Genomic DNA, 24,032 nt, shown 5'->3' on the forward strand with positions numbered 1-24,032 from the left:
TCCTCTTGCCGCTGCCATGGGCCCCTGCCGCACATGGCTGCACAGGCAGCCGTTATGGGGCCTCCAGACTCCGCCCTGTCCCCCCGTCACAGCTCCCTGACCAGAGGCCCAGCCCCAGGCACTGGTCTGCTCCCCCCGCCCACCCCTGTCCCTGCACGCAGTTCCCCCAATCCCCCCCCCCATGAGTAAAAATCGCAGAGGCCTGGTTTTTAAAATCTGTTTATTTTAAAACATGAAACCCAAGCTGAATAGAAACCACAGAGATTACATTGATGAGATTTTAGTATTTGCCAAGAAAAATAAAGCCCCAAAGATATAAAAAAATCAAACCCAAACCCATTTGAAAAAAAAAAAAGGCAAAAAACCCCCCCCCAAAAAAACAGCGACAGCCCCCCAGCCAGGCCAGGGGGTCGGGGCGGAAGGCCGGGCCCCGTGGCTCAGGCCTCAGGCGGGCGGCTCGGGGGTTAACCAGGGGGCGGGCCGGGGCTGGGGTCTTGTCACAGGGAGATGGATCATGTGCACAGGACAGGCCATGGGCTCCATGGACCCCAGGGGGCTCCCGTCCCGATCCCCCTCCCTCCGGCCGGGCGGGGGGCGGGGCTGGTGCCGGAGGGATTGCATAGTGACATGGGGAGGGGGTGGCCCAAACCGCCTCCACTCACCAGCCGGAGGGTGGAGCCCTGTGGGGTGACGGCCTGCCCCCAAGATGCAGTGGGGCCTGAGGGCCTGGCCTACGGGTACAGGGGCGGAGCGGGCGTGGGTCGGAGGCCAGTGGCAGGGGCAGGACGAGGAAGAGACCCCAGAACATGGCCCCCTGCGCCGCGCACCGAGCTCAGGGCCGAAGCCCGATTCCCGTGACCGGACTCGGGTCACAGCCCAGCGCCCACCCGCGCTGCTCCCTGCCCAGTCACACGGTGTGTGGGGGCTCACAGCAGCGGCCCCAGCAGCGGAGGACACGGCCAGAGCCGAGCAGGACTGCTGGGCCCCTCCTCACCGGAGAGGAGGGGGGAGGGGGGAGGGAAGGGGGCCGGGGGGAGGGGCGGGGCCGGGAGCACGCTGGACAGTGAGGTTCACCGTGCCCAGGGGCCCAGGGCGTCCTTCCTGGCAGAGGCTGCCCGGGGGCCATCCTCCCCTTTGGTCCCAGACACCAGCACGGAGAGGAGGTTCCAGGGGAGGGGCCTCTGGAGTGGGGCCCACAGTCCGTAACTCGCTGCCAGGCGGCCCTGGCCGGCCTCGCGTGCTGCCCTGGGGCGCCCTCCCTGGCAGGCAGCAAACACTGCACTGAAGCCAGAAGCACCACTTCACAGGTAGAGACCGAGGCCGCGGGGACCCTGGTCCGACAGCCCACAGCTCCCGGCAGCACCGCGGAGGGTGGGGGTGAGGTTAGTGGTTAGTCCCGGGCAGGGCCAGGGCTCATTCACAGGCGACTGGGGTGAACTCCCCCACCCCCCCGAGGCCGGCTCCAGACGCGCACCTGTCGGGGTGAGGGGACCGGGAAGGACTGAGCGGCCCACGTGCCCTAGAGATGAGGAGAGTGGTTAGTGCAAATGAACCGGAACAGGTGCCAGGCCTGGGGAGGGGTTTGGCACCTCGGTGAGCAGCCAGGCTGGCGACCGGCTGTCCTCGGCGGCAGGAGCTGAGGGAGAGAGCGAGGCTGGTGGAGGCGGAGAGGGTGGCGCAGAGGCTCGGCGCCGGGCGGGAGGGGCCTGCGGTCGGGGAGAAAGAGCGAGAACGCAGAGGCAGCGAGGGACCAGGCGTCAGGGCGGGGGAGGCTGAGCTGGAGGCGCAGGGCCACAGGGTCCGAGCTGCAGGGGCTGCCGGCCCGGAGCGGGCTCTGCGGACGAATCCTTAGGGGGAGGGGGAGACGGGGCCGCAGGGCCCTGGCGTCCACACAGCACTCCGTGTCCAGGCGTGGACACCGTGGTCAGGGCGAGCTCAGAGCTCCCTCGTCTCCACTGGCGGGTCCCTGCAGGAAGGGGGGACGCCCGGGCGTCCGAGCGGCGGGCCTGGGGGAGGAGCAGGGCGATTGGCACGTGGGCGTGGCTGCCGGCGTCTAGTGGCCGCTGCCGCTGGAGTCGGGGCGCGGCTGGCTTGTGGCGAGGTATTTGGCTCTCATGCTGGACGTGTACTGCGGGAGACAGGAGGCGAGTGAGGGTGTGGGCTGGCAGGCAAGGCCTGGGGCCAGGCGGGAGCACCCCGGGGGCAGGCGGCAGGACAGACTAGGACAACGTGACTGGCGGCCCCGGGGGCGGGCTCGGGAGGGGCTGCTGGCCCCGCACCAGGACCCTGAGCCCGAGGGCCAGGCCGGACCGGGCATGCGGGCGCTGTGCCAGGCAGAGCTCACACCCCTCTCCAGCGCCCAGAGGCTCCATGCCAGGCCCCACCGGCCACCCACAGTGGCCTCTCCCGCAGGCGGAGGGTCACGGTCAGCCACTCCAGAGAGCCCGGCGGGCGGGCTGCGGGCTGCGGGCTGCCCGCTCCGGCCTCCCCGGGCGCGGGCACAGGCGCAGGGACCGAGGCGGCGGGGCGGGAGCCGCAGCCTCAGACACCCGTCTCAGAGCCGGCGTGCGTGTACATGGGTGTGCATGCGTGTGCGGGTGTGCGCGCCTGCATGTACGTGCTCACACACACGTGGAGGAGGCGTGTGTGAAGACCAGGCAGGTATAAAGGTCACACGCCTCGGGGGGGGGCAAACGCCCAGGCACGGTGCCCCCGAGCCCGGTGCCGACGCCACGGCCACATGCTGCCCGCCCAGTCCCCGCTCTGGGGCCAGCGCCCTGTCCTGAGGCCCCGGACCTGCTGGCGGGGAGAAGGCTGCACGTGCCCAGCGGGGCCGGAGGGACCCGGGAGGAGCCGGGCACCAGGCGTGCGTTCCGGGACATGCAGGAGGCCGGGCGCAGACATGCGGGTGCTCAGCTCGGGATGCCGGGAGCAGCTTGCAGCCGCCCACCACCCGGTGCACCTGGACGTGCAGGGGCCTCGCGAGGGCCAGGCCGTGGAGGCACCGGGACCCGGCGCAGCGTGCCCAGGACTCGGGGTCAGGCCTTGCTGGGAGGGGACGGGGGGCTGTGGCCGCCTGCAGCCGGGCGGGGGGTGGGGGCTCACTGTGCCGAGGCGAGTGACGGTCGCGGGCCAGCACCAGAGGCCTCACGCTGGGCTGGAGGCCACAGCCCCCGGCCCTGATCTGGAACAGCCCAGGCCGCCAGCTGTGAGCAGAGGGCGTGCGGCGCGGGCACAGGTGGGGGCGCAGCGCAGGGCGGGGACCCCGGTGGTCAGTACCTGTCGCTGAGGGCACGGCCACCACCTCGGTCAGGCACTGTCCAGGGGCTTAAACTGCCAGCCCGTGGGGCTGCCAGAGTCCAGGGCAGCCAGATATCGCTGGGAGGGCAGGCCCAGGGAGGGGTGGGGTGTGGGAGAGAGAGACAGAGAGTGCGGCCTCAACGCCAGGTGTGGGCCGGCCAGAGGCCACGGGGCCGGGGGGGCGGTGAGCGGGCAGGGGGACGTGTCCATCCCGCGGCGCCCAGTCCCCAGGCCAGCTCCGTGCGGCCGGGCACAGGGGCCCCGCACACGCGGGAGGGGTTTTCCCAGCAAAGCGCCTCGCCGCTCTGCACCTGCCCCTGCAGCTGCCGCTGCCAGGAAGCCGCCGGGCTGCTGTCCGTGAGCCCGTCTCTTTGGCACAAACCGCCGGGCCCCGCCCCGAGGGCCGAGGGGACCAGGCCAGGCTGCACCGGCCAGGGCCCGGACGGGGGAAGCTCAGAGTTACAAAGAGGAAAGGAAGAGGTCAGGTGAGGAGAGAAGTCGGGCGGCTGTGAGCCGCCGCCCGCCGCTGCAGGCACGCCGGACCCCAGCCGGACCCCACCCGCTCCGGCACTTACCGAGGGCGGCGGGGACTCGCGTCCGATGAGGGGCGTGTTCTCGCAGCGGGGGTTCTGGAAGTTGGCATTCTGGCTCCTGAGGGGCAAGGAGAGGGGCTGAGTGACCGCGCCGTGGCCCAGCTCGGAGCCCGAGGGCCCGTCCGAGCCTGCAGTGCGCCCCCTGCTCTGCGCCCTCCCATCCTGATGCCAGGGGGCGGGCACACCCTCCCTGGATGCGCCTGGCTTGGCTCTCGAGGGCTCAGGGTGGGCCCAAGGTGCCCGCCCGCCAACCCACCATGTGGCCAGGCCTGGGCCTTCCTCCATCTGACCGCCCCCGTGGCCCCCGCGGAGTCCCTGCTCTCCGCACGGCCCCCGCGGCCCGCCCAACGCGCCCTCGGACTCACATGTACTCGGTGACGGGGGCGTTGCTGACGGTGTGGGCGGCGGCCGGCAGGCTGGCCTCGCTGCCGTAGCTGCTGCCGCAGCTGTACAGGCTGGGCATGTGCACGCGGTACAGGCTGCCGTGGGCCTGCCGCGGCCCCGCGGCCGCCTCCTCCTCCCCGTCCTCCTCGGGGCCTCTGCGGGGGAGGGGCCAGACCACGCAGGCTGAGCCCGGCGCCCACCGACCGCGGGCCGGCTCTGTGCCGGGGCGCTGCCCCCATCCCGGCTGGGCACCCACACACCACGGGCTGCGGGAAGCGCGACGGGGAACCAGGCCCCGGCTCGGCCTGCGCAGGCATGGGGACCGTCCACCCGTGAAAAGAGGGAGCAGGAGAAACCACCCCGTCTCTACCACCACCACCACCACCACCACCATCATCATCACCACCACTACCATCACCATCACCACCATCACCACCACCATCATCATCACCATCACCACCACCACCACCATCACCAACACCACCATCACCAACACCACCATCACCATCACCACAATCAACATCACCACCACTGCCATCACCATCACCACCATCACCACAATCACCATCACCACCACCGTCATCACCACCACCACCACCACCACCATCACCATCACCACCACCACCACCACCATCATCACCATCATCACCACCACTACCATCACCATCACCACCACCACCACCACCATCATCACCACCACTACCATCACCACCACCACCACCACCATCATCACCACCACCACCACCACCACCATCTCTACGTCACTCACCACTATCACACCGTCACCATCACCACCATCTCTACCCCTATCATCACTATCACACCATCACCACCACCACCACCACCACCATCACCACCACCACCATCACCATCACCACCACCACCACCACCACCACCACCTCTATGCCACTCACCACTATCACACCATCACCACCACCATCGTCACCACCATCTCTACCCCCATCATCACTACCACCAACCTATCATCACTATCACACCATCACCACCACCACCACCATCATCACCATCTCATCACTATCACACCATCACCATCACCACCGTCTCTACCCCTATCATCACTATCACACCATCACCACCACCACCACCACCATCATCACCATCTCATCACTATCACACCATCACCATCACCACCATCTCTACCCCCATCATCACTACCACCAGCACCAGCACCACCACCCACAGCAGCAGCAGCGTCGCCTCCACAACAGAGAACAGAGAGGGTCAGCGGAAAAGCTCTGACTGAGGGATCGCCATCCAAGCTGTCGGCCCCCTGAGAGCAGCCACTGCCCCAGGCGGGAGGCGGGAGGTAAGCCCTGGGGGCCCAAGGAGGAAGGGCCGACACCCGATACACCACCCGACCCAGTGCTAACTGGGGAAACTGAGGCAGGGCCTCCAGAGGCCCCCCTGCACAGCTTGAGTCCCCACAGCAGCCAGGTGGGCCCCACAACCAAACCTTGCAGGTCTGCACGGGGAGGGGGACGGGTGTGGGAAGGCAGTTCCCTGGAATGGCCAGTGCGGGGCGGGGGCCAGTGTGAGGCGGGGCCAGTGCGGGGGCAGGGCCAGTGTGAGGCGGGGCCAGTGTGGGGGCGGGGCCAGTGCAGGAAGGGGGCGTGTGAGGCGGGGCCAGGGCCAGTGTGAGGCGGGGCCAGTGTGGGGCGGGACCAGTCGGGGCAGGGCCAGTGCGGGGGCAGGGCCAGTGCGGGGGCGGGGCCAATGTGAGGCGGGGCCAGTGCGGGGGCGGGGCCAGTGCGGGGGCGGGGCCAGTGCGGGGCGGGACCAGTCGGGGCAGGGCCAGTGCATGGCGGGGCCAGTGAGGCCAGGTGGGGAGCTGCGGCCTGCAGCCTCCGGCCTCACCTTTTGTGCTGCCAGGTGTGGGGGATGCTGCAGACAATGGAGCTGAACATGAGGGCGGTGACGAAGGAGAAGAGGGCCAGGTAGATGAGGCCCTCGACGCCGTCATAGCAGAGGCCGGTCAGCGCCTGCACGTAGTCCTGCGGCCGGAGACGGAGGCAGGTGAGCGGACGCGCTGCCGGCCCGGCCCGGCCCGGCCCAGGGAGCTGGCCCCCAGGCGGGGCTGCCCCCCCCCCCCCCCCGTGGCCCCGAGCTCACCAGGTGCAGGCTGCGGCAGTCCACCAGCGCCGTGAGGTGCTGCAGGTTCACCTCCGTGCCGTTCAGCGCCTCCTGCACGCGGAGCAGAGGGTCCTGGGGGCGCACGCAGCCGGGTCAGCACGCGGTCAGGGGAGCCCCAGGTCCCCACCCCACCCCGGCCTCCAGGCCGCCCTCAGCCTGTGGCCACCCACCCCACCCCCAGCCTCCAGGCCGCCCTCAGCCTGTGGCCACCCACCCCACCCCGGCCTCCAGGCCGCCCTCAGCCTGTGGCCACCCACCCCACCCCGGCCTCCAGGCCGCCCTCGGCCTGTGGCCACCCACCCCACCCCCAGCCTCCAGGCCGCCCTCAGCCTGTGGCCACCCACCCCACCCCCAGCCTCCAGGCCGCCCTCAGCCTGTGGCCACCCACCCCACCCCGGCCTCCAGGCCGCCCTCGGCCTGTGGCCACCCACCCCACCCCCAGCCTCCAGGCCGCCCTCAGCCTGTGGCCACCCACCCCACCCCGGCCTCCAGGCCGCCCTCAGCCTGTGGCCACCCACCCCACCCCGGCCTCCAGGCCGCCCTCGGCCTGTGGCTCGGCATGGGCCTCAGGGTCCTGGGCTTCTAGAAACGCGTCCCCAGAGCCCTCAGCGGCTGTGGGGCAGCGGAGGATGCCAGGCAGACCGCAGAAGCCCGTCACGGCAGCCACTGCTACGTGGTCCTTTCCCGTGGCAGGAAGGACAAACACCTGCTCTCCTGACGTGGCCGGCTTTTAAAGGTTGCAATTCCAGGAACAGTTAAAAGGTTTCTACCACCTTTCAAACAGCACGCGTTCCCGAAAACACGGCGCAGAGCGAGGCCAGTCGTGCGCTGGGCTGCAGTGCGTCTGGGTGCCGTCTGCACTGCAGTGTCTGCTGTTGTATCTGTGCCGCGTGCGTCTCCGCTGTGTGCGTCTACACTGTGGTGTGTGCGCTGTGCGTGTTGCATTGTCTGTGTTGTGTGCACTGCAGTGTCTGCCTTGTTGTATCTGTGCCGTGTGCGTCTCCGCTGTGTGCCCGCACTGTGACGGGTCTGCATGCCAAGGAGACAGACAGGCCAGGGCAGAGCCTGCCCACACCTGACCGTGGCCGGAGCCTCCAGGGCTGAGGCACCGATGTCTAAGCCGCCCGGTGACTGAGGAAACCCAAGCAGCCGGCCCACCGACCTCCCCACTCAGGTGCAAGCACCAGGAGCGGAGGCGGGAGGCCGGGGTGGGCTGGGACCGTGTGTGCAGCCGTGTGTGTGCGTGTCCCAGGCGGGGTCTGGAGCACCGGAAAGCAGTCCCGTCCTGGGACCCCCCGGAGACACACACGGCAGGGTCCTGCCCAGCTGGGTCTTTGTCTGGTCCGTTTCCTCTTCCTAAATACGAAGCATTCACGTGACCTTTAAAGTAAGAAGCGGAAGCTTTTAAAGGACAGAGGGGGTGACCGGCGGGACCTCACCTTGGTGGCCGGGTGCTCCCGTGGGACAGTCCTCAGGAGCTCGGCCACGATGTCCTGCATTTCCACCAGCGCCTTGTGGCTGCCTGACAGCGTCTGCGAGAGAGCGACGTGGCAGCAGCCAGCAGCGTGTCCCCCCGCCCCCCACGGCCCTGGCACTGGGGGCCCGAGGGGCACTGGCGGGCACCGTCCCCGGCCGCAGGGGCCCAGCCTCTTTAAGGTCATGGGGAGCGGCAGGCACAGGCTCAGGTGTTCCTCAGACCCGCCTGCTCTGGTCCAGTTATCCCAGGGGGGACACAGGACCCTCCTGGACGAGGCTGCCCGGGCCCCGCCACGCCCACCCGCTGGCTGTGCCCTTAGGGCTGGCCCCGCGCCACCCAGGACACCCAGGAGTGGGTCCCAGGGGTGGGGGCATCAGCAGGCACCCATAGGGGCTCTTAGTGACATCGGTCCCGGGTTCGCCCAGCCGCCTGCCCTCGGCCTGGGTCAGAGGCTGAGGGTGGCCGGGGCTGCGGACATTCAGATGAAGGGCGGGTGGTGCCCGGGGCGGCCTCCCGGGCGGGGGGCAGCGAGCTCTCACCTGCTGGAAGGGGCTGGCGGCGCGGGGCGAGCAGGCCAGGTAGTACTGCAGGGTGTCTGCGGAGAGAGGCTGGCGGCTCAGCGACTGCCCCTTCCCTGCCTGTGTGCGCGCGGCTACGAGGTGCTCGCACGAGCACACACGTGTGCACAGACACATCTGTGTGCACATCTGCGTGCACACTGCCTTCTGTGGGTGCACATGCGCTGGCCTGTCCACCCCCTTAGGCAGCATCTAAAGGGCCTCCCTCCCCATCCTGACCTGCAAGCCCAGCAGACCGAGCCTGCTGCAGCCGGGGAGAGCCCGGACCGGCTGCCCGCCTGCCACCCCCTGCTGCCCGCCTGCCACCTCCTGCTGCCTGGCCCTCCCACAAGCCCCTGGGGCGGGGGGTCAGGTCTGGGACACTGGCTGTAGGTGCCCCTTCCTGGGGCTTGGGGCCCAGTCAGGAGGGCGGCAGGGCTGGCCGCACCCACTGGCCCCGCGGGTCTGGGTTCGGCAAGCTTATGTGAACCCGGAGGCTCCAGCCCCGCCGGGGCCCTGGGAGCGGGCTGCTCACCCAGGCCCAGGGCGGGAGGCCGGGCGGGGGCACCAGGGCCGCTGCCATCGGCCCTCGACCCGCACAGACCGCCCCCACCCCCCAGGGGCGCCCCAGCTGAGGCAGAAACCGTACTTAGCCCAGCCTCATGGGCCTTTCTGGGCACAGGGCGGGCAGGACAGTCCCGTGAGGGCCACTCAGCACCCCACGCTCTGCCCCCACTGAGCCCCGGCTTCTGGGGAAGTCCTCCAGCTCCGCCCCCTCCGCCCCGCCCGCAGGCTCCACGCATGTGCGTGCAGCGGAGACACGCTCCAGCCCCTTCCCTGGCCTGCAGGCCAGAGCCCCGTCTCCCCGCTCCTCTGAGGCGGCACCAGCAGCAGAGGCAGCCACCTCCCCTGCTCCCCACCTCCGGCCGGAGGCACCTCCGCTCAGGGCACACCCGCCCCCTCCTCACCCTCTCCTCCCAGCAGGTCCATTCCCGCCTCTCCGGTCAGTTTTAATGCCGCCTCTTCGCAGGCCGTCCCGACTGCGAGCCGGAGCAGCTATCCTCACCCGCTCCCGTCACCCGCTCCCCATCATCGCTGGACCACGGCGCCTGTCCTCCGTCCACAGCCTGTCACCCACGGTGACACTGCTCACCACTGGCTTCCTGTTCCTGCCTCCCCACACCCGGACCCACACCCGGACCCGGACCCACACACACACCCGGACCCGGACCCACGCCCACACCCGGACCCACACCCACACCCACACCCGGACCCGGACCCACACCCACACCCGGACCCACACCCAGACCCGGACCCGGACCCACACCCGGACCCACATCCGGACCCGGATACACACCCGGACCCACACCCGGACCCACACCCAGACCCACACCCGGACCCGGACCCACACCCGGACCCACACCAGGACCCGGACCCACACCCGGACCCACACCCACACCCACACCCAGACCCAGACCCACACCCACACCCACACCCGGACCCACACCCACACCCAGACCCACACGAGGACCCGGACCCGGACCCGTCAGGGCAGGAGGTCGGCCTAGCTCCGGTGGGCTGCGCCGCCCCGCCCCGCCCCGCCCCGCCCCGGTGCCCGTCAGGCGCGGCCACAGGCTCACCTTCGCTCAGCACCGCGTGCTCCTCCACCATCCTGGTCACGTAGGTGTCGGGATCCACACAGAAGTCACTGGAGCCCTGGGGGGGACGCAGGCAAGGAAAGTGGGGTCACCAAGCTAGGCCCCCCAACCCTCCACTCTCAGAGCAGAGCCTGGTCACCCCACCCCCTGGACAGGCTGTAGGACCCCCGGCCTCTGGCCCTGGGGCCGGACTCACGTGCCAAGGACAGGACCCGCCCCTTGGGGCCCTCACGACCCACGGGAGGGGAGGGGAGGGGCGAGGAGTGTGCCCCCATGACGGCCCAGCAGGCGGACCCGCCGCCACTCACCACAGCCGCGGCCAGCTCCACGCCCAGCGCGCCCCAGCTGACGATCAGCGCCAGGACGCCCAGCAGGCAGACCCTGGGCAACGACAGCCAATCAGCACCCCGGTGAGGGGCACCCCGGGGCCTGACCCGTGAGGAAGGAGGGCGAGGAGGGCTGACTCAGGGCGACTCACCCGACGAGGGTGCCCTTGGAGCTGCGGATGAGGCCGACCAGCACCAGCAGGCAGATGGCCACGTCCAGCAGCAGCAGGCCCAGGTAGCCCAGCCACCTGCAGGACGGAAGGAGGACGGGGGTGTGGGGGTGCGGGGGTGCGGGCTGCGGCTGCGGGGGAAGAGGGGGTAAGCACGGGGACTGGGCAGGGCTGGCTGGCATCCAGCAGAGCCGGGCCCTTTCTGGGCAATGGGACTGCAGGCCGATGCTCAGGGTGCCCCCTGGGACTCCTGCCAGACAGCTGCTGCAGACCCGACCGTCCAACCCCACAACGCAGGGCCTGGAGGAGGCCCGGGGGCCCTGGCGGAACCGCGGGCAGGAGAGGGCGGGCGGCGCACCTGTACCAGTCGTAGAGGTCCGCCCGCTCGGCCAGCGCCTCCAGGGACACGGCGGCGTTCCTCCAGAAGGGGATGGCGGCCGTGTAGCCCAGCAGCGCGCCCAGCAGGCCCTGCAGCCGCCGCACCGCGCGCAGGGGCTCGGGCCGGGCGGCCAGCTGCTGCTCCAGGCTCTGCAGGCCGGGCTCCGCCGTGAGGTTCAGGGCGGCCGCCGTGTCCCACACCTGCGCGGGAGCGGAGCCGTGAGCCCGCCCGTCCCCTCCGCCCCCCTCCCCGCGGGCCCCGGGAGCCGGGACCGCCCCCCGCAGCACTCACGCGGTCCTGGACCCCCGCCACCGTGCGGTTGGCGTGGCGGAGCGAGTAGGTGGCCCGGTGGACGCCGTCGCTGGTCTCTCCGTTGCCGTAGAAGCCCACGGCGATGCCGGCGCTGGGACAGGGAGGCCCCGTGAGGCCCCGTGAGGCCCCGCCCCTCCCCGCCCCTCCTCCCCTGCACACCAGCGTGGTGATGACGACGCACAGGCCCCGCCCCTCCTCACCTGCACACCCGCGTGGTGATGACCACGCACCAGGCCCCGCCCCTCCCGGTCAGGCCCCGCCCCCAGGGCAGGCCCCGCCCCTCCCCCCTGCACACCGGCGTGGCGATGACGACGCAGCAGGCCCCGCCCCTCCCGGCCAGACCACGCCCCCAGGCAGGCCCCGCCCCTCCTCACCTGCACACCAGCGTGGCGATGACGACGCACCAGGCCCCGCCCCTCCCGGCCAGACCACGCCCCCAGGCAGGCCCCGCCCCTCCTCACCTGCACACCAGCGTGGCGATGACGACGCAGCAGGCCCCGCCCCTCCCGGTCAGACCACGCCCCTCCCGGTCAGACCACGCCCCCAGGCAGGCCCCGCCCCTCCTCACCTGCACACCAGCGTGGCGATGACGACGCACCAGGCGGTGCAGCAGCAGTCGGCGTCCAGGTGGTCCTCGGTCTTGCGCCGGCGGCAGCACAGCCAGAAGGAGTAGAGCAGCAGGAAGAGCAGGTCCAGGGCCAGGCAGGCCAGCGCGGCGGCCCCGAGCAGCAGCAGCGCCTGCGGGGGGCAGCGGTGAGGGCTCCCGCCGCCCACCAACCGCCCCTCGCTCAGCCCGGGGCCGGGCGGGCTCCCAGAGAGGCCCCCAGCCCGTCGGGCAGGGCCCGTGGTCGCCCAGGTCTGGGAACCCCGTACTAGACCCCCCCCCAGCCTTGCACCCGCCCCAGGGGGCCTCCGCCTCCGGGGCCCCAGCACCAAGGCAGCCGCTGAGCAGGGTCCCCCCGCGGAGCCTGAGGAGGCGCTGGGTGGGGGTGGGGGGGGCCGAGGGCAGGTCTCCCAGAGGCAGGCACAGCCGGGAACCCGCCTGTCCCGGCAGGGCCCGCGCACACAGGCCTGGGGGGGTGCTCCTGGCACCGCCCACCCTCACCCTCCGCCCGCTCCGGGCCAGCAGCCGCCTCCTCAGACCTTGGAGCCCCGGAGGCTGGCCCCCGGGAAGCGGCCGGGCCCTCCTCGGGGGAGGGGGAGGGGGCACACAGAGCCCCATTGCCCCCTTCACCCATTTTGCTGATACAGAACTTGAGAGAAGGTGCGAACTTCTGGGGTGCAGGGCTGTGCCCCTCACCGGAGGCGCCCCCGCAGGCACCATCACAGCTGCCTCAGGAGGCCCCTGGAGCACCCATCCCCCTCAGAGGGGTGCCCCGGGCCTGAGTCTGGGAGCTGTGGGGTGGGACGCCCAGGTCCGCCTGCCCCCAGCAGGGCCCCTGGGACTGCAGCATCCCAGCCCTGCCAGCCGCTGTCTCCCGGGAGACGGTTGCCAGGCAGCAGGGGGAGCAGGCACTGGCTTGGGGAAGGCCCAGGCACCACGAGGGTAGCAGTCCAGGCTGCACCAGCCCTTCCCACAGGTTGCCCCTGCTGCCCAGCAAGCAGTGGGCACCGTGGGCGTGGGTGCAGCCACCCACTGCCCCTGCCCACCAGCTGGACGGGGAGGGGTGGGGAGCGGGCGAGCGCCAGAGCCACCTCTCAGCCCAGGCTCTCGAGGTCCCTCCGGGGCATTCGTGTGTCTGTGGGGCCTCCAAGGATGGGGGTGGAGCTTGCCCAAGGTCACGGGGAGACGGGCCAGGAATCAGGCACCACCCCTTCCCCCAGCACTGCCCAGCGTGGGGAGTCGGCGAACATTAGGGGGCTCGGAAGAGCGCCCTCTTGTGGGTCCCCTGGGTCTACCCTCATGCTCAGCTGGACCATCTCACAGGGTCAGAGGCCAAGGGCAGGACAGCCACCACCCGGGGCTGGGCTCCGAGGGAAGCCTCCCTCTCACAGCCAAAGCCGGCCGGCCGGTCAGCCACCTGGTCCCTCCCGAGCTCTGCACCGGACACCCCCACCCCCAGAACCAGGCTGCTCCCAGAGACAGTGACGAGGGGGCGCGGGGGGTGGGAGCTGGCCGGACAGAGTGCCGATCGCCCCCTGGCGGCGCCAGGACCACCCACTCCCTTTGCCGGATGAGAGGGTGGAGGCGAGGAGGGATCCTGGCACCGCTCTGTGGGCTCCGGGTCCGGGAGTGCCAGGGCCTGCCTCCCCCGCCCGCCGCGGGCAGCGGCGCCTGGACCTCCCTCTCCAGCTCTGACTCACTTCGCTTTGCTGTTGTGGGCTGTTCTTTTGGGGTTTTCTCTCTTTTTTTAAAGCCACAAACACGAGCTACGTTATAATTAAAACACAAAACCAGAAACCGGTGAGCAGCTCTCCAGCGGGCGTGGGAGGCCTCCGGGCAGCCCTGCCGTGGAGATCGGGTGGCAGGGGAGAGGGCCCACAGCACCCCCAAACCCAGGCCCCAGGGTCAGCCCTCAGGGAGCCAGGGTGCCAGGTTCAGCGGGGCTCCTCCGCCTGTCCTGGAGGTGAGGGAGGTCTGACTGACCTCCGCGCCAGGAGGGAGGGGGGCATCCCTGCAGGGGTGCTCCTCAGGCTGGATGAGCTCGTGTGGAAAGGCTTTTTCCTGGGGATCCCCCAGAAGTCAGGGCCCCCGCCCACAGGCAGCCCGGCGGGCTGGGCACAGGAGGGGGCCCCCTGGCTGCGGGGAGGGCGCCCAGGGCAGATCACAGACAAGGTCAGTGTGAGCACACCCACATCCACATGTGCAGGCCACCACATGTTCACACCCACACGTGTCTACCACACACACACACACACACACACACACACACACACACGCACACACACCCACGTTCACACATGCACATAGAGAAGGTGCCCTGAGGTCGTGCCTGTAAGCTCTCAGGGATGGTGGGCGAGGGTGGACCTGGGCATCACACACTCATCAGAGGCTGAGGGGGAGGACATGCCCACCCGGGGCGGACAGGCCTCCCTGCACCAGGGAGCTGGTCCAGGTGGGACCTGTGCCCTGAGAGTGAGAGGGTGGCCTGGGCTCCGAGGGGGCACCTGAGGGCGGGAGTTCCTCCAGTGCGGGAGGCAGCGGCAGGGCAGGGGAGCCCCGCACACGGAGCCAGGGTCTGCGCCCCCGTCTGCCTGCCGACCGGGACCCCGCTCACCCCCTGGCCTGCTCCCTGCCCCCGTCGCCCAGGGGATGCTGGGAAGCCTCAGGAGGCTCCTCCGCAGCCTGGCACACAGGGTGCTCAGAAACGCGGGCCTCAGGACCCACCCCGAGCTTCGACAGACCGGGCAGCTTCCTCCGGGAGCCTTAACGCCAGGACAGTGATGGCCAGTGTGGCCCTGGGTAGCCCTGGAAGGCCAACGGGAGGAAAGGAGGGAATCCAGGTCCCAGCCAGCACGGAGGCCAGCGTGCCTGTCCTCCTGTCCCAGCCTGTCCTTCCGTCCCCGCCTGTCCTCCCGTCACCACCTGTCCCCGTCCCACTTGTCCCCCTCTCCCTGCCTGTCCTCCTGAACCTGCCTGTTCCCGTCCTCCCGTCCCCACCTGTCCCCCTGACCCCGCCTGTCCCCCCGTCCCCGCCTGTCCCCCTGTACCGCCTGTCCTTCCATCCCTGCCTGTCCTCCCGTCCCCACCTGTCCCCGTCCCTGCCTATCCTCCGGTCTCTGCCTGTCCTCCCGTCCCCACCTGTCCCCCTGTCCCTGCCTATCCTCCGGTCTCTGCCTGTCCCCTGGTCCCCGCCTGTCCTCCTGTCCCCACCTGTTCCCCTGTCCCACCTGTCCCCACCTGTCCTCCCATCCCCGCCTGTCTCCCTGTCCCCGCCTGTCCTCCTGAACCCACCTGTCCCCCTGTCCCGCCTTTCCCCGTCCCCGCCTGTCCTCCCATCCCTGCCTGTCCTCCTATCCCCATGTCCCCCTATCCTGCCTGTCCCCCTGTCCTCCCATCCCCGCCAGTTCCCCTGTCCCCTGTCCCCCGGTCCCCATCTGTCCTCTGGTCCCTGGGGCCAGTACCACACATGGCCTTTGCCCAGTTCCGAGGCAGAGCCCCAGGGATCAGCTTGCGAGGCTTCCCCGGCCCCGCCCCCCGCCCGCTGGCTGGCGCCCGCTCCGGCTTCCAGGCCCATTCAGAAAGAGAGGACTGTCTGCTCAGCATCTGGCTCTGACCACATGGAATTTTCCGTCGGTCAGCGATGGAAGTGATGTCAGCGCCCGGTCAGCGAGGCGAGATGCTTGGGCCGCGTCCTGACCGCCGGCCACAGCGCTGGCTCCCCGCCACCCGCAGCGCGAGGAGTGCCCGGCTCGACGCAGACGGACACGGGCAGCACGGCGCCCCCCGGCCCTCCCGCTCCGTCTCCGGCCTGGACCACACGTCCTTCGAGGCCCCCGCAGCCCCGGCCCCCACGAAGCGTATCCAGGAGCGGGCCCTGCCCCGAGCCACGCTCTCCCCGCGCCCCACGGCCCCCAGCCCCACCGGCCTGGCAGGGAGCCGGCGGGAAGGGCCGGGGCAGTGCTGTCCTGTGGGAGGCAGCCCCACTGGTGGGAGGGGATGTCCTGGCTGAGCCCCAAGCTTGCTGGCAGCCTGGCTGCGAGGGCCCCACGCCAGCCCCACGAGGGGGGCGCCGGGCGCCCGAACCTCACTAATACTGTCAGCCCGAGGGCATGGTGCCAGGGCGGGGAGGCCGCGGCCTCAAGCTGGGCCCGCCAGCCGCTCCTCCTTTGGCCTGAACATGCCGGTCAGATACCGGGTGGGCGGCCCCTGTGCAGAGGGGCAGCTCACCCCAAAATGCCCCGGACCAGCGCCACACACGGCCCGCCCAGCACCCCCATGTGCCCCTACAGGGAGCACGTCACACACAGCACAGGCACCCCACAGCCCGGCACCGGCTCTGCCCTCTGCCCGCCGTCCACAGCCTCCGCCCCGGGGACCTGACCCCGCCCAGAGGACACACCCTGGACCCCGCTGCCCGGCCGCAGCGTGAGCCCTTGGCCAGCCTCACTGCGGGCGCCACGTGCACCAGCAGCTGGAGAGGGCGGGGGACTCCCCCAGGCACAGCCGGGGTGGCAGCGCCCCAGGCCAGAGCCCTGCCACCTCGGCCGGCTCCCCCTCCCGACAAGTGGGACAGGGAGGCCTCAGAGGGGCCGGGGCCCTCAGTGCCCGCCACACACGCTGGCACGCTGGCGGGACAGCCTGTGTGAGCAGAGGCTGAGGCCGGGCTCTGGGGCCACGGGGCACAGACAGCTGTGCTGGGGGCCCCGTCTCCCAGAGCCCGCAGTGCAGGCCGGAGGCTCAGACCGGGTGCAGAAGCGTCAGGGGGTGACAGTGGGTGCCAGGGGGGGCACCATGAGGGGGACAGTGTGGGCAGAGGCCCAGCACAGGTCCAGGCTGCAGACCTGCGCCCGCAGTGCCAGGGGCAGAGTGGGGCTGTAGGGAGTGGGCGGGGCAGACAGATGTGGGGGAGCAATGGGCCCCAGCGCTGCCTCCTTCTCGGGAAGACGGGGTCAGGGCATCCATAGGAGCCCTCAAGTCCTGCTGCAGCCCTGGGTGTGCGGTGAGGAGAGGGGAGTGGGCGCTGGGCTGGGAAGGCGCACGCCCCAGAGCAGCCGACTCCCCTAGGGCTGGCTCTCTGCCTCAGCACCCAGGCTCCCTGCGCTCCAGACCACCAGACGGGGAGGCACCCACTTCCCATGCCAGCCGAGGGTGCACGCTGAGGGCCCAGGCCCAGACGAGGGGTGCAAGCTGGCCGTGCGGCCGCGGCCACAGCCCCCGCCCCTCACACAGGCTTGGCTGGGGCTCCCAGATGCCGGGCAGAAATTAAAAACACATTTCCATGGAGCGGGCTTGGGTTTCTCGAATTCCATGCCGGTGAGCTCGTGGCCCTGCGGGAGCCTGCGAGGGGCCCCGCTCTCTGTCCAATCCCTCCCGCCCTCCCCGCCGGGGGCCGAGGACCGAGGTCCAAGGTCCAAGGTCCGAGCCGGCCGGGCAGACACCGGCTGGGCTCACGTCCTCTGCTCGGCACACACTACGCTCACCTCCCCGCCAGGAGCCACGGGGACCGAGCCCGGGGCCCAGGGGGGCTCTGACCAGTCACACAGGCCCAGCACTCCCTCCCCGGCAGCCAGACCACGTGGAGGAAATGCGGAGGCCACGCCACAGACCCACACCTGGGTGCGTGCGGCTCTTCCGGTCACTGCTCTAGTGCCGCCCAGAAACCGCTTCCTCCACCGGCTGTGAGCGCCTCTGCACCCCCCGCCGGGGACCGGCCCGGCCTCAGAGGGGGCCGTGGCGTCCTCAGGGCTGGCCTCCACCAGGAAGATGAGGCCCCTCACCAGTCAGGGCCAGTGCGGGCAGCCCCCCTCTCGGAGGCAGAAGTGGTCACTGAGACTGTGGGAGCCCAGCTCACCCCATGCCCTAGGGCAGTGGTCGGCAAACTCATCAGTCAGCAGAGCCAAATATCAACAGCACAATATTGAGATTTCTTTGGAGAGCCACATTTTTTTAAACTTAAACTTCTTCTAACGCCTCTTCTTCAACATAGACTCGCCCAGGCCGTGGTATTTTGTGGAAGAGCCACCCTCAAGGGGCCGAGAGCCGCAGTTTGCCGATCACTGACGGTCAACAAAGGACAGGCCTGGCCACGCTGGCACCCCTGCCCTCGCGTGGGGACCAGGCCTCACCCAGCCTCCTGGAGGGGAGCAGGAGGGGAGCACTGAGGGTGGAGGGTGGCATGGTGTGCATGCTCACACACACGTGTGCCCCACCTCCTCTGGGCACACGGAGCCCAGGCCTTGGGCAAGGGGGTGGAAAGGGAGCTCACAGAGGCCCCCCCACCTGGGCCTGGCACGGCTTGGCTCCACACGCCCTGCTTCTTGAGGGCACGCCCCACGGCCAGGTGCCCTCCCTGGCTCCACACAGGACAAGCGTGGCCTTGTGGCCAGCTGGCACCGGGGCCTTGTCCTGGAGGCCTGGCCTTGTCCCGGGCCCACCACAGCCCTCCTGTCGCCGTGCCTGACAGGGACACCCGCGGTCCCAGCAGGTGTCTGCCTGCCACGGAGCCCCCGGGGGCCAGGAGCAGACCTAGGAGGGACCACTGCCCCCGTCCTGGGCCCCAGCTCCGCAGGGACCACGTGGGGCACTTCCCGTGGTGACCCTCTGTCTGCAGATTCGGTTCCTCTTCTCCAGCAGAGCTGCCTGGGGGAGGGGGCCAGGCAAAGGGCCAGGTGGTCCTCCCCCCACCCCGGACTCAGAAGCTGCTCAGGGCTGAGTCCACGGGCAGGGCAGTGCCCGGCCAGCGAGGAGCCAGCCACGTCTCCCGCCCGCTGATGCCGGTGCCCGTGGCCTGACGTGCCTCCCCGGCAGAGGGCCCGAGGTCAGGGCACCCATAGCCTGCGCGCCCGCCCGGCTCACACGGCTGCTGCCCTGCCCCAGCGTCGCCCCCAGAGCCGTCCCGGCCTCAGACCCTCACAACCGGGAGCGAGGGCCTGACCAGAGCTGTGGTGCAGACCCCGCAGCTCGCCGGGCGGGGACTCGGTCCGGCCCACACTGACCCCTCAGCGGGGCAGCTGGTGGCGGAGGCACAGCAGCCAGCCCTCTGCTGCCCAGACCCCAGCTCAGCCATCGGGATTCTCCCCGGAACCTGGACACTGAGCGGGAGGGGCACAGGCAGAGCCACTGGGCCCGGGGCCCCCTGGCCCCGCCCAGGCATGGCCCCGCACCCCAAACCAAGCGTGTGAGCTGTCCGTGCAGGGGCGCTGTGGATGCTGCCCAGGCCCAGGCGCTCGGAACCGAACTGCCCCCGGACCCAGGCCACGCCCCCGGAACCAAGGACCACGGACACGGTCCCCAGCACGCGACGCTTCACGGAGGTGACAGAGGGCAGGCGCGATGCCAGTTCTCCGCGCCCCCCTCCCGCCCCCAGGACGAGTGTGCGGACGGAGTCCTGGGGGAGGGGCCTGTTTTCTCTCCAGCTCGCTCCTATTTTCCAGATGCTCTGAGGACGTGTCTCCCTCTCGTAAACGAGGAGACGAATGCCGCTGTCTAACCGGAGCGTCTCCTTCCTGTCAGCGGCGAGGATGGCACCGGGGCCAGCCCCACCCCTCGGACGGACCCTCTGCCTCCGAGCTGCTGCAGGCAGGGGCTGGCCTGAATCGCATTAAACCCGGCGCTGGGTTCCGAGGGAGACCCGCGGTCCCAAACCCCTCTCGGGGGCCAGTCCGTCCTCCCAGGCGGCGTGCTCGGACCGGAGGGATGCTCTGCCTCGGGGCTGAGGCTCGGGCTTCCCTGCCTCAGGGCCTTCGCACGTGCTGTGCCCCTGCCCGGAGCCCTCTTCCCTAAGGCCTCCCACAGCTACCTCGGCCAGTGTTCAGGGTCTTGCAGGAAGCATCCCAGTACCCAGGCTCTTATGAAGAAAGCCCCCCACCTCCCCAATCTCCGCCCCCCCCACACACACACACTGGGCAAACCCGAGGCCTGGAAGATGGCCCGAGTGCCCACTGCAGACTGGGCTCCAGGAAGGTCCAGGCTGCTGGCCGTGCATAGTCTCCCTGACCCATCCAGGTCCCCCAGGCCCTGCCTGACCCCCACAGCACCGACACCAGGCCGTACCCGTTTCTCCATCCGTGTGGAGCCTCCAGAGCCCCTCGGCTGACGAGGGCAGAGAGTACGGACCTCGCCTGGTGACCCCGAGCCAGTGTCCGCTCTGCACCTCCGTTTGCTCGTCTGTGCAATGCAGTCCTCACCTCCCTGGCTGGTGTGGCCAAGGGCTGGTGACAGATGTCCCCCACAGCGTTCCAAAAACGGGGAGCCCCGGGGCTTTCCAGTGGGGTTCACCCTGGCTCCCCACAGCGGGTGGGGGGACAGGAGACAGCAAAGGAGGGCCAAGGCCGGTCCCCCCTGCCACCCTTCCAGCCAGGCCCGCCTTCCCTGGCCGGCCAGGAGGGCTTCACCGTGGCCCAGGGCAGCCACTGCCCCCGCCCGGAGCAGAGCCGGGCCTTCGGGGTGGGCCGAGCGCCTGTCCAGGGGCACCGCTCGAGGCAGAGGCAGCGCACCCCAGGCCTGCTCAGCGGCGGCGCCGCCGGGAGCGGGGGGCGGAGGGATGCAGACGCTGGTTTCCACCCCGTGAATTATTCAGCGCTCACTCCGCTCCTCCGAGGAGGCGGGAGGGAGTGAGTCAGAGCCTCCCACACAGAGCGGACAGGCTTGGGGGCTGCCCACGGGCAGGGTCCTCGGGGGCAAAGGGCCTGCAGGCGGCCAGGCTGTGCCCAGGGGGCCTCCAGGGCCTCAGGTGTGGCCCCGGCTCACTCCCTACCGGTGTCCTGGAATCCCAGCTGGCACGGGGGGCCCCCCGAGCAGGAGCCAGGCGGCCAGGCCAAGCGTGGCTGGCAGCGTGCAGAGGTGGCAGCTCACGGCCGGCAGGACAGCTGGGCAGCCGACAGCCCAGGTGCCCCAGGGGCTGCAGAACGGCGGGTGGCAGGGAACGTCGCCTCAGATCAGGCCCAGCCCCTGGCTGCGGACACACAGCCCCCGGCGGGTGAGGCAGAGCCCCCGGCGGGTGAGGCAGAGCCCCCGGCGGGTGAGGCAGAGCCCCCGGCGGCGGGTGAGGCAGAGCCCCCGGCGGCGGGTGAGGCAGAGCCAGTGCTCAGGTCCCTGCAGGCCCCCGGGCTGGACACACACACTTGCTGCCTCGGGCAGGCGGGCCAGCCCCTCGCCCCTTCCTGACCCGCTCAGCGGGGCCGGCGGCTGGCTCTCTGCCACGGAGAGGAGTTCGGCCCAGGTGGGGAGGGACACGGTCCACGGGGCCCTGGACTCTCCGGCCGTCTGGACGAGCCAAGCCGATGCCCCCACCCCGGGGCTGTGCAATGATTGCCAGACGCAGCCTGAGGGGTTCCAGGTGACCGGGCGCCGGGTCCTCGGGGCTGGAACCGGGCCTGGTCCCGGGTCCCGGGCCTGCTCCGGCTGCAGGGCGACCCTCAGCACACACCGCGCTGACCACCGCGGGTCCTCTGGGCGGGGGCTCTGCCCCGGGACGGACAGGGGCCTGGCAGGCGCTGACAGCTGGCGGAGGGGCTCCCCGGAGCCCCGGAAAAGAGGGCCTAAGTGACCCCAGAAGGGAAGCCAGGCTGCAGGAGGCCCGCACCCTCGGCGGGGGCAGGGGGTCCCCATGCCGGAAAGGACTGACCCGGGGAGAGCCTCACGCCGGGGGGCAGCCTGATGCCGGAGGGGCGGCCTTCGGGGAGGGCTGGCGGCCGGGGAGGAGGAGGGGCCGGCCGCGCCGATGGGGGAGGGGGCCCGGACCTCCGAGGGAAGGGCCGTGACCCGCGCCCGCCCGCCCGCGCCCCCGCCCGGCCGGGCACCTGCTGGTAGTCGGGGTCCTCGGGCCGGAACTGGCTGCCGGTGGGCTCCCAGCGCAGGCTCAGGTGCGGCAGCCGGTGCAGGAGGCTCACCCACCAGGGCGCCGCGTAGCTGACCCCGGCCATGGCGGCCCGACGCCGCCCACACGCGGCCGCCGCGCGCTCCTCGCCGGCCCGGGCGGGGGGTTCAGGGGCCCGCCGACCCCGGCCCGCTCGCCCGCATCGCCCGCGCGCCCCTGGGCCCGGCCCGGCCCGGTCGGCCCGGCTCGGCGGTGCTCGTCGGCGCTCGGCTCCGCTCGGCCGCCCGCGCCCGCCGCCTCTTTGTTCGCCGCCGCCGCCGCCTCCGCGCGCCCCCGCCCGCCGCCGCCGGCCCGCCCCCGCCCCGCCATTGGCCCGCCGCCCCCCGGGCCCGCCCCTGCGGCTCCCCGACTCCGCCCCCCATCCCGCCATTGGCCCGCAGCCCTCCGGGCACGCCCCTCGTGGCTCTCCGACTCCGCCCCCCACTCCGCCATTGGCCCGCCGCCCTCCGGGCCCGGCTCTGACTCCGCCCCCACGTCGCTATTGCCGCGTTGTGTTAGGCCCCGCCCACCAGGACTCCTCCCCCCGCCCCAGCGCTGGGCAGGAAAGAGGGGAGGACCAGTGCCCTCTCCCCGCCCGCGGATGGGGACGGGGCTCTGAACGCTGGCTGCCGGCCCCCCTCACCCCACACCTGCACCCCGCACCCCGGGCCGGAGCCCGAGCTCGCTGGATCCACTATTGCATGTTCATTAAGCTCCTGTGGGGTCGGCCCGCAGCGGCCGGGCTGGCCCAGGGGCCCAGTGACAGTCTGTAAAATACGGGCCATCTAGATCCAGACCTGGCGGGTCCCCTGGAGCTGTGGGTCTGGGCAAGTGACACCCCTCTCTGTGCACTCATATCCTCCCCGTGGAAAGGAGAGAGCGATGAATGTGACCCAGCACAGGCGGTACGGGCCTGAGGGCAGCCGGAGCCCCGCCCTGGCCCTCCCTTCTGGAAAGGTGTTGTCTCTGTCCAGACTGAGGGAAAGGAAGCCTGGCACCCTCGGGCTGGGAACTCAGGCCTCTGCCAGGGAGGGCCGGCCACAGATGGTGGGGCTCCGCAGCCAGCACTCCCCATTGGGCAGCCCCATGCCCGTTCCAGTGCAGGTGGGAGCCCCGACACGGGGGGACTGAAGACGCTGTGGTGCCTGGCCCTGGGCGCCCTCTCGCACCGGGTCCGTAGGTGTGTCTGTTGGCTCTGGCTCCTCACCACCCTGGGGCATTACTTCTGGATCTGCGTGAGAACCGGGCTCCCGGGCCCTACTGCACCCGGCTCAGCTGGCTCAGCCAGCTTGGCGAGCAGCCGGGCCTCCTGGCAGGCTGGGCAGTGGCTTCTCGGGAGGCCTGTCCATCTGCTCATCCCACTGCCCTGGCCCTCCCGCTTCCCTGGGATGAGGCGGCAGGCAGGAGAGGTGGGGGCAAGGCGCCTTTGCAAGCTGTGGTCCCTGCTCTCAGGATAATGTACAGACACCACAGAGGCTAACGGCGGGGCGGGCGGGAGGAGAGGGTCACACCGCCATCCCCTCAGGACTCGGTTCCTGGTTCCTGTGACCACCAGCAGCTCACACGGCCACAGACGCCCTGCTTTGCCCCAGCACCGGCGTGGCAGGCCCACCAGGGTCCCCGTGTGGAGGCACGGGGTCCGTGAACTTTCCAGAAGCCTCCCAGATGGCGCATCCTCCTGCCCAGGCCAGAAAGCCCGCCCCAGACACGACATGCCACGCTGACTCGGTGTGATGGCTCCCGTCCTGCTTCCTGGAAGTCGAGTCACTGTGGACGGAGGTCACACCAGGACCCAGGCTTTGGCCGGAGACAGAGACGCGCTGAGAGATGGAGGCAGAGAGGGGCGATGGGTCTACAGGGAGGACCCCGAGGAGTGCCGGAGCCACCTCCTTCCGGCACCGGGATCCTGACCTCAGCCTCCAGAACAGGACCGAGGTCCCTGCTGGATGTGTGGCTGGATCCTGGCCTTTAGTCCCATTTCACAGCCGGAGCCACTGAGGCCCAGATCGGGCCCTGGCTCAGGAGGCATGAGGTTGCCACCCAGTTAGGGAACCAGATTCCATCCGGCCACAGCAGGATGACCTGACACGGCACAGCCCGAGAAGTCAGAGGCGATGGGTCCGCAGTGCTGGCCGAGGCCTGGGGCGCGGGGATGAGCCGGCGATGACTCGGTGAGTCAGGGAGGTGACAGATAGGGAACTGCGAGGTCTCTCCCAGCAAAGGAAGTGGCCCCAGGCGGTGCCCCTCCTCCAGGGACCGGAAGCC

General features: G+C 70.7%; 1 protein-coding gene across 2 annotated transcripts; it reads right to left on the bottom strand.

Annotated features, from left to right (window-relative positions):
• Positions 1-206: 206 nt before the first annotated feature.
• On the bottom strand, positions 207-22,030 carry TTYH3 (tweety family member 3). Of its 2 annotated transcripts, XM_036424359.2 has the most exons (15): positions 21,712-22,030; positions 11,876-12,045; positions 11,287-11,398; positions 10,975-11,195; positions 10,599-10,694; positions 10,429-10,501; positions 10,103-10,178; positions 8,445-8,500; positions 7,868-7,960; positions 6,408-6,500; positions 6,153-6,289; positions 4,259-4,432; positions 3,876-3,951; positions 3,280-3,378; positions 207-2,128 (listed from the first exon to the last, which is right to left on the bottom strand). In XM_036424359.2, exons 1-14 carry the CDS (start codon positions 21,832-21,834, stop codon positions 3,310-3,312), a joined length of 1,569 nt encoding a protein of 522 aa, XP_036280252.1. In that variant the 5' UTR covers positions 21,835-22,030; the 3' UTR covers positions 207-2,128; positions 3,280-3,309. The 2 variants fall into 2 exon arrangements, with proteins under 2 accessions (XP_036280252.1, XP_036280251.1); XM_036424358.2 differs by lacking the exon at positions 3,280-3,378 and having other exon boundaries at positions 21,712-22,029.
• Between the last annotated feature and the right edge of the window lie 2,002 nt (positions 22,031-24,032).

This window comes from Pipistrellus kuhlii, unplaced genomic scaffold (genome assembly GCF_014108245.1).
Source record: "Pipistrellus kuhlii isolate mPipKuh1 unplaced genomic scaffold, mPipKuh1.p scaffold_m20_p_8, whole genome shotgun sequence".
In the NCBI taxonomy this organism is placed as follows: Eukaryota; Metazoa; Chordata; class Mammalia; order Chiroptera; family Vespertilionidae; genus Pipistrellus; species Pipistrellus kuhlii.

Excerpts from the sequence above, each read along its gene's own strand:
- TTYH3 (XM_036424358.2), bottom strand. The coding sequence starts at position 21,834 with ATGGCCGGGGTCAGCTACGCGGCGCCCTGGTGGGTGAGCCTCCTGCAC. Across the intron at positions 10,695-10,974 it reads GACCTCTACGACTGGTACAG|GTGGCTGGGCTACCTGGGCC; the intron begins GTGCGCCGCCCG and ends TCCGTCCTGCAG. Across the intron at positions 6,290-6,407 it reads ACTGCCGCAGCCTGCACCTG|GACTACGTGCAGGCGCTGAC; the intron begins GTGAGCTCGGGG and ends CTCCGGCCGCAG.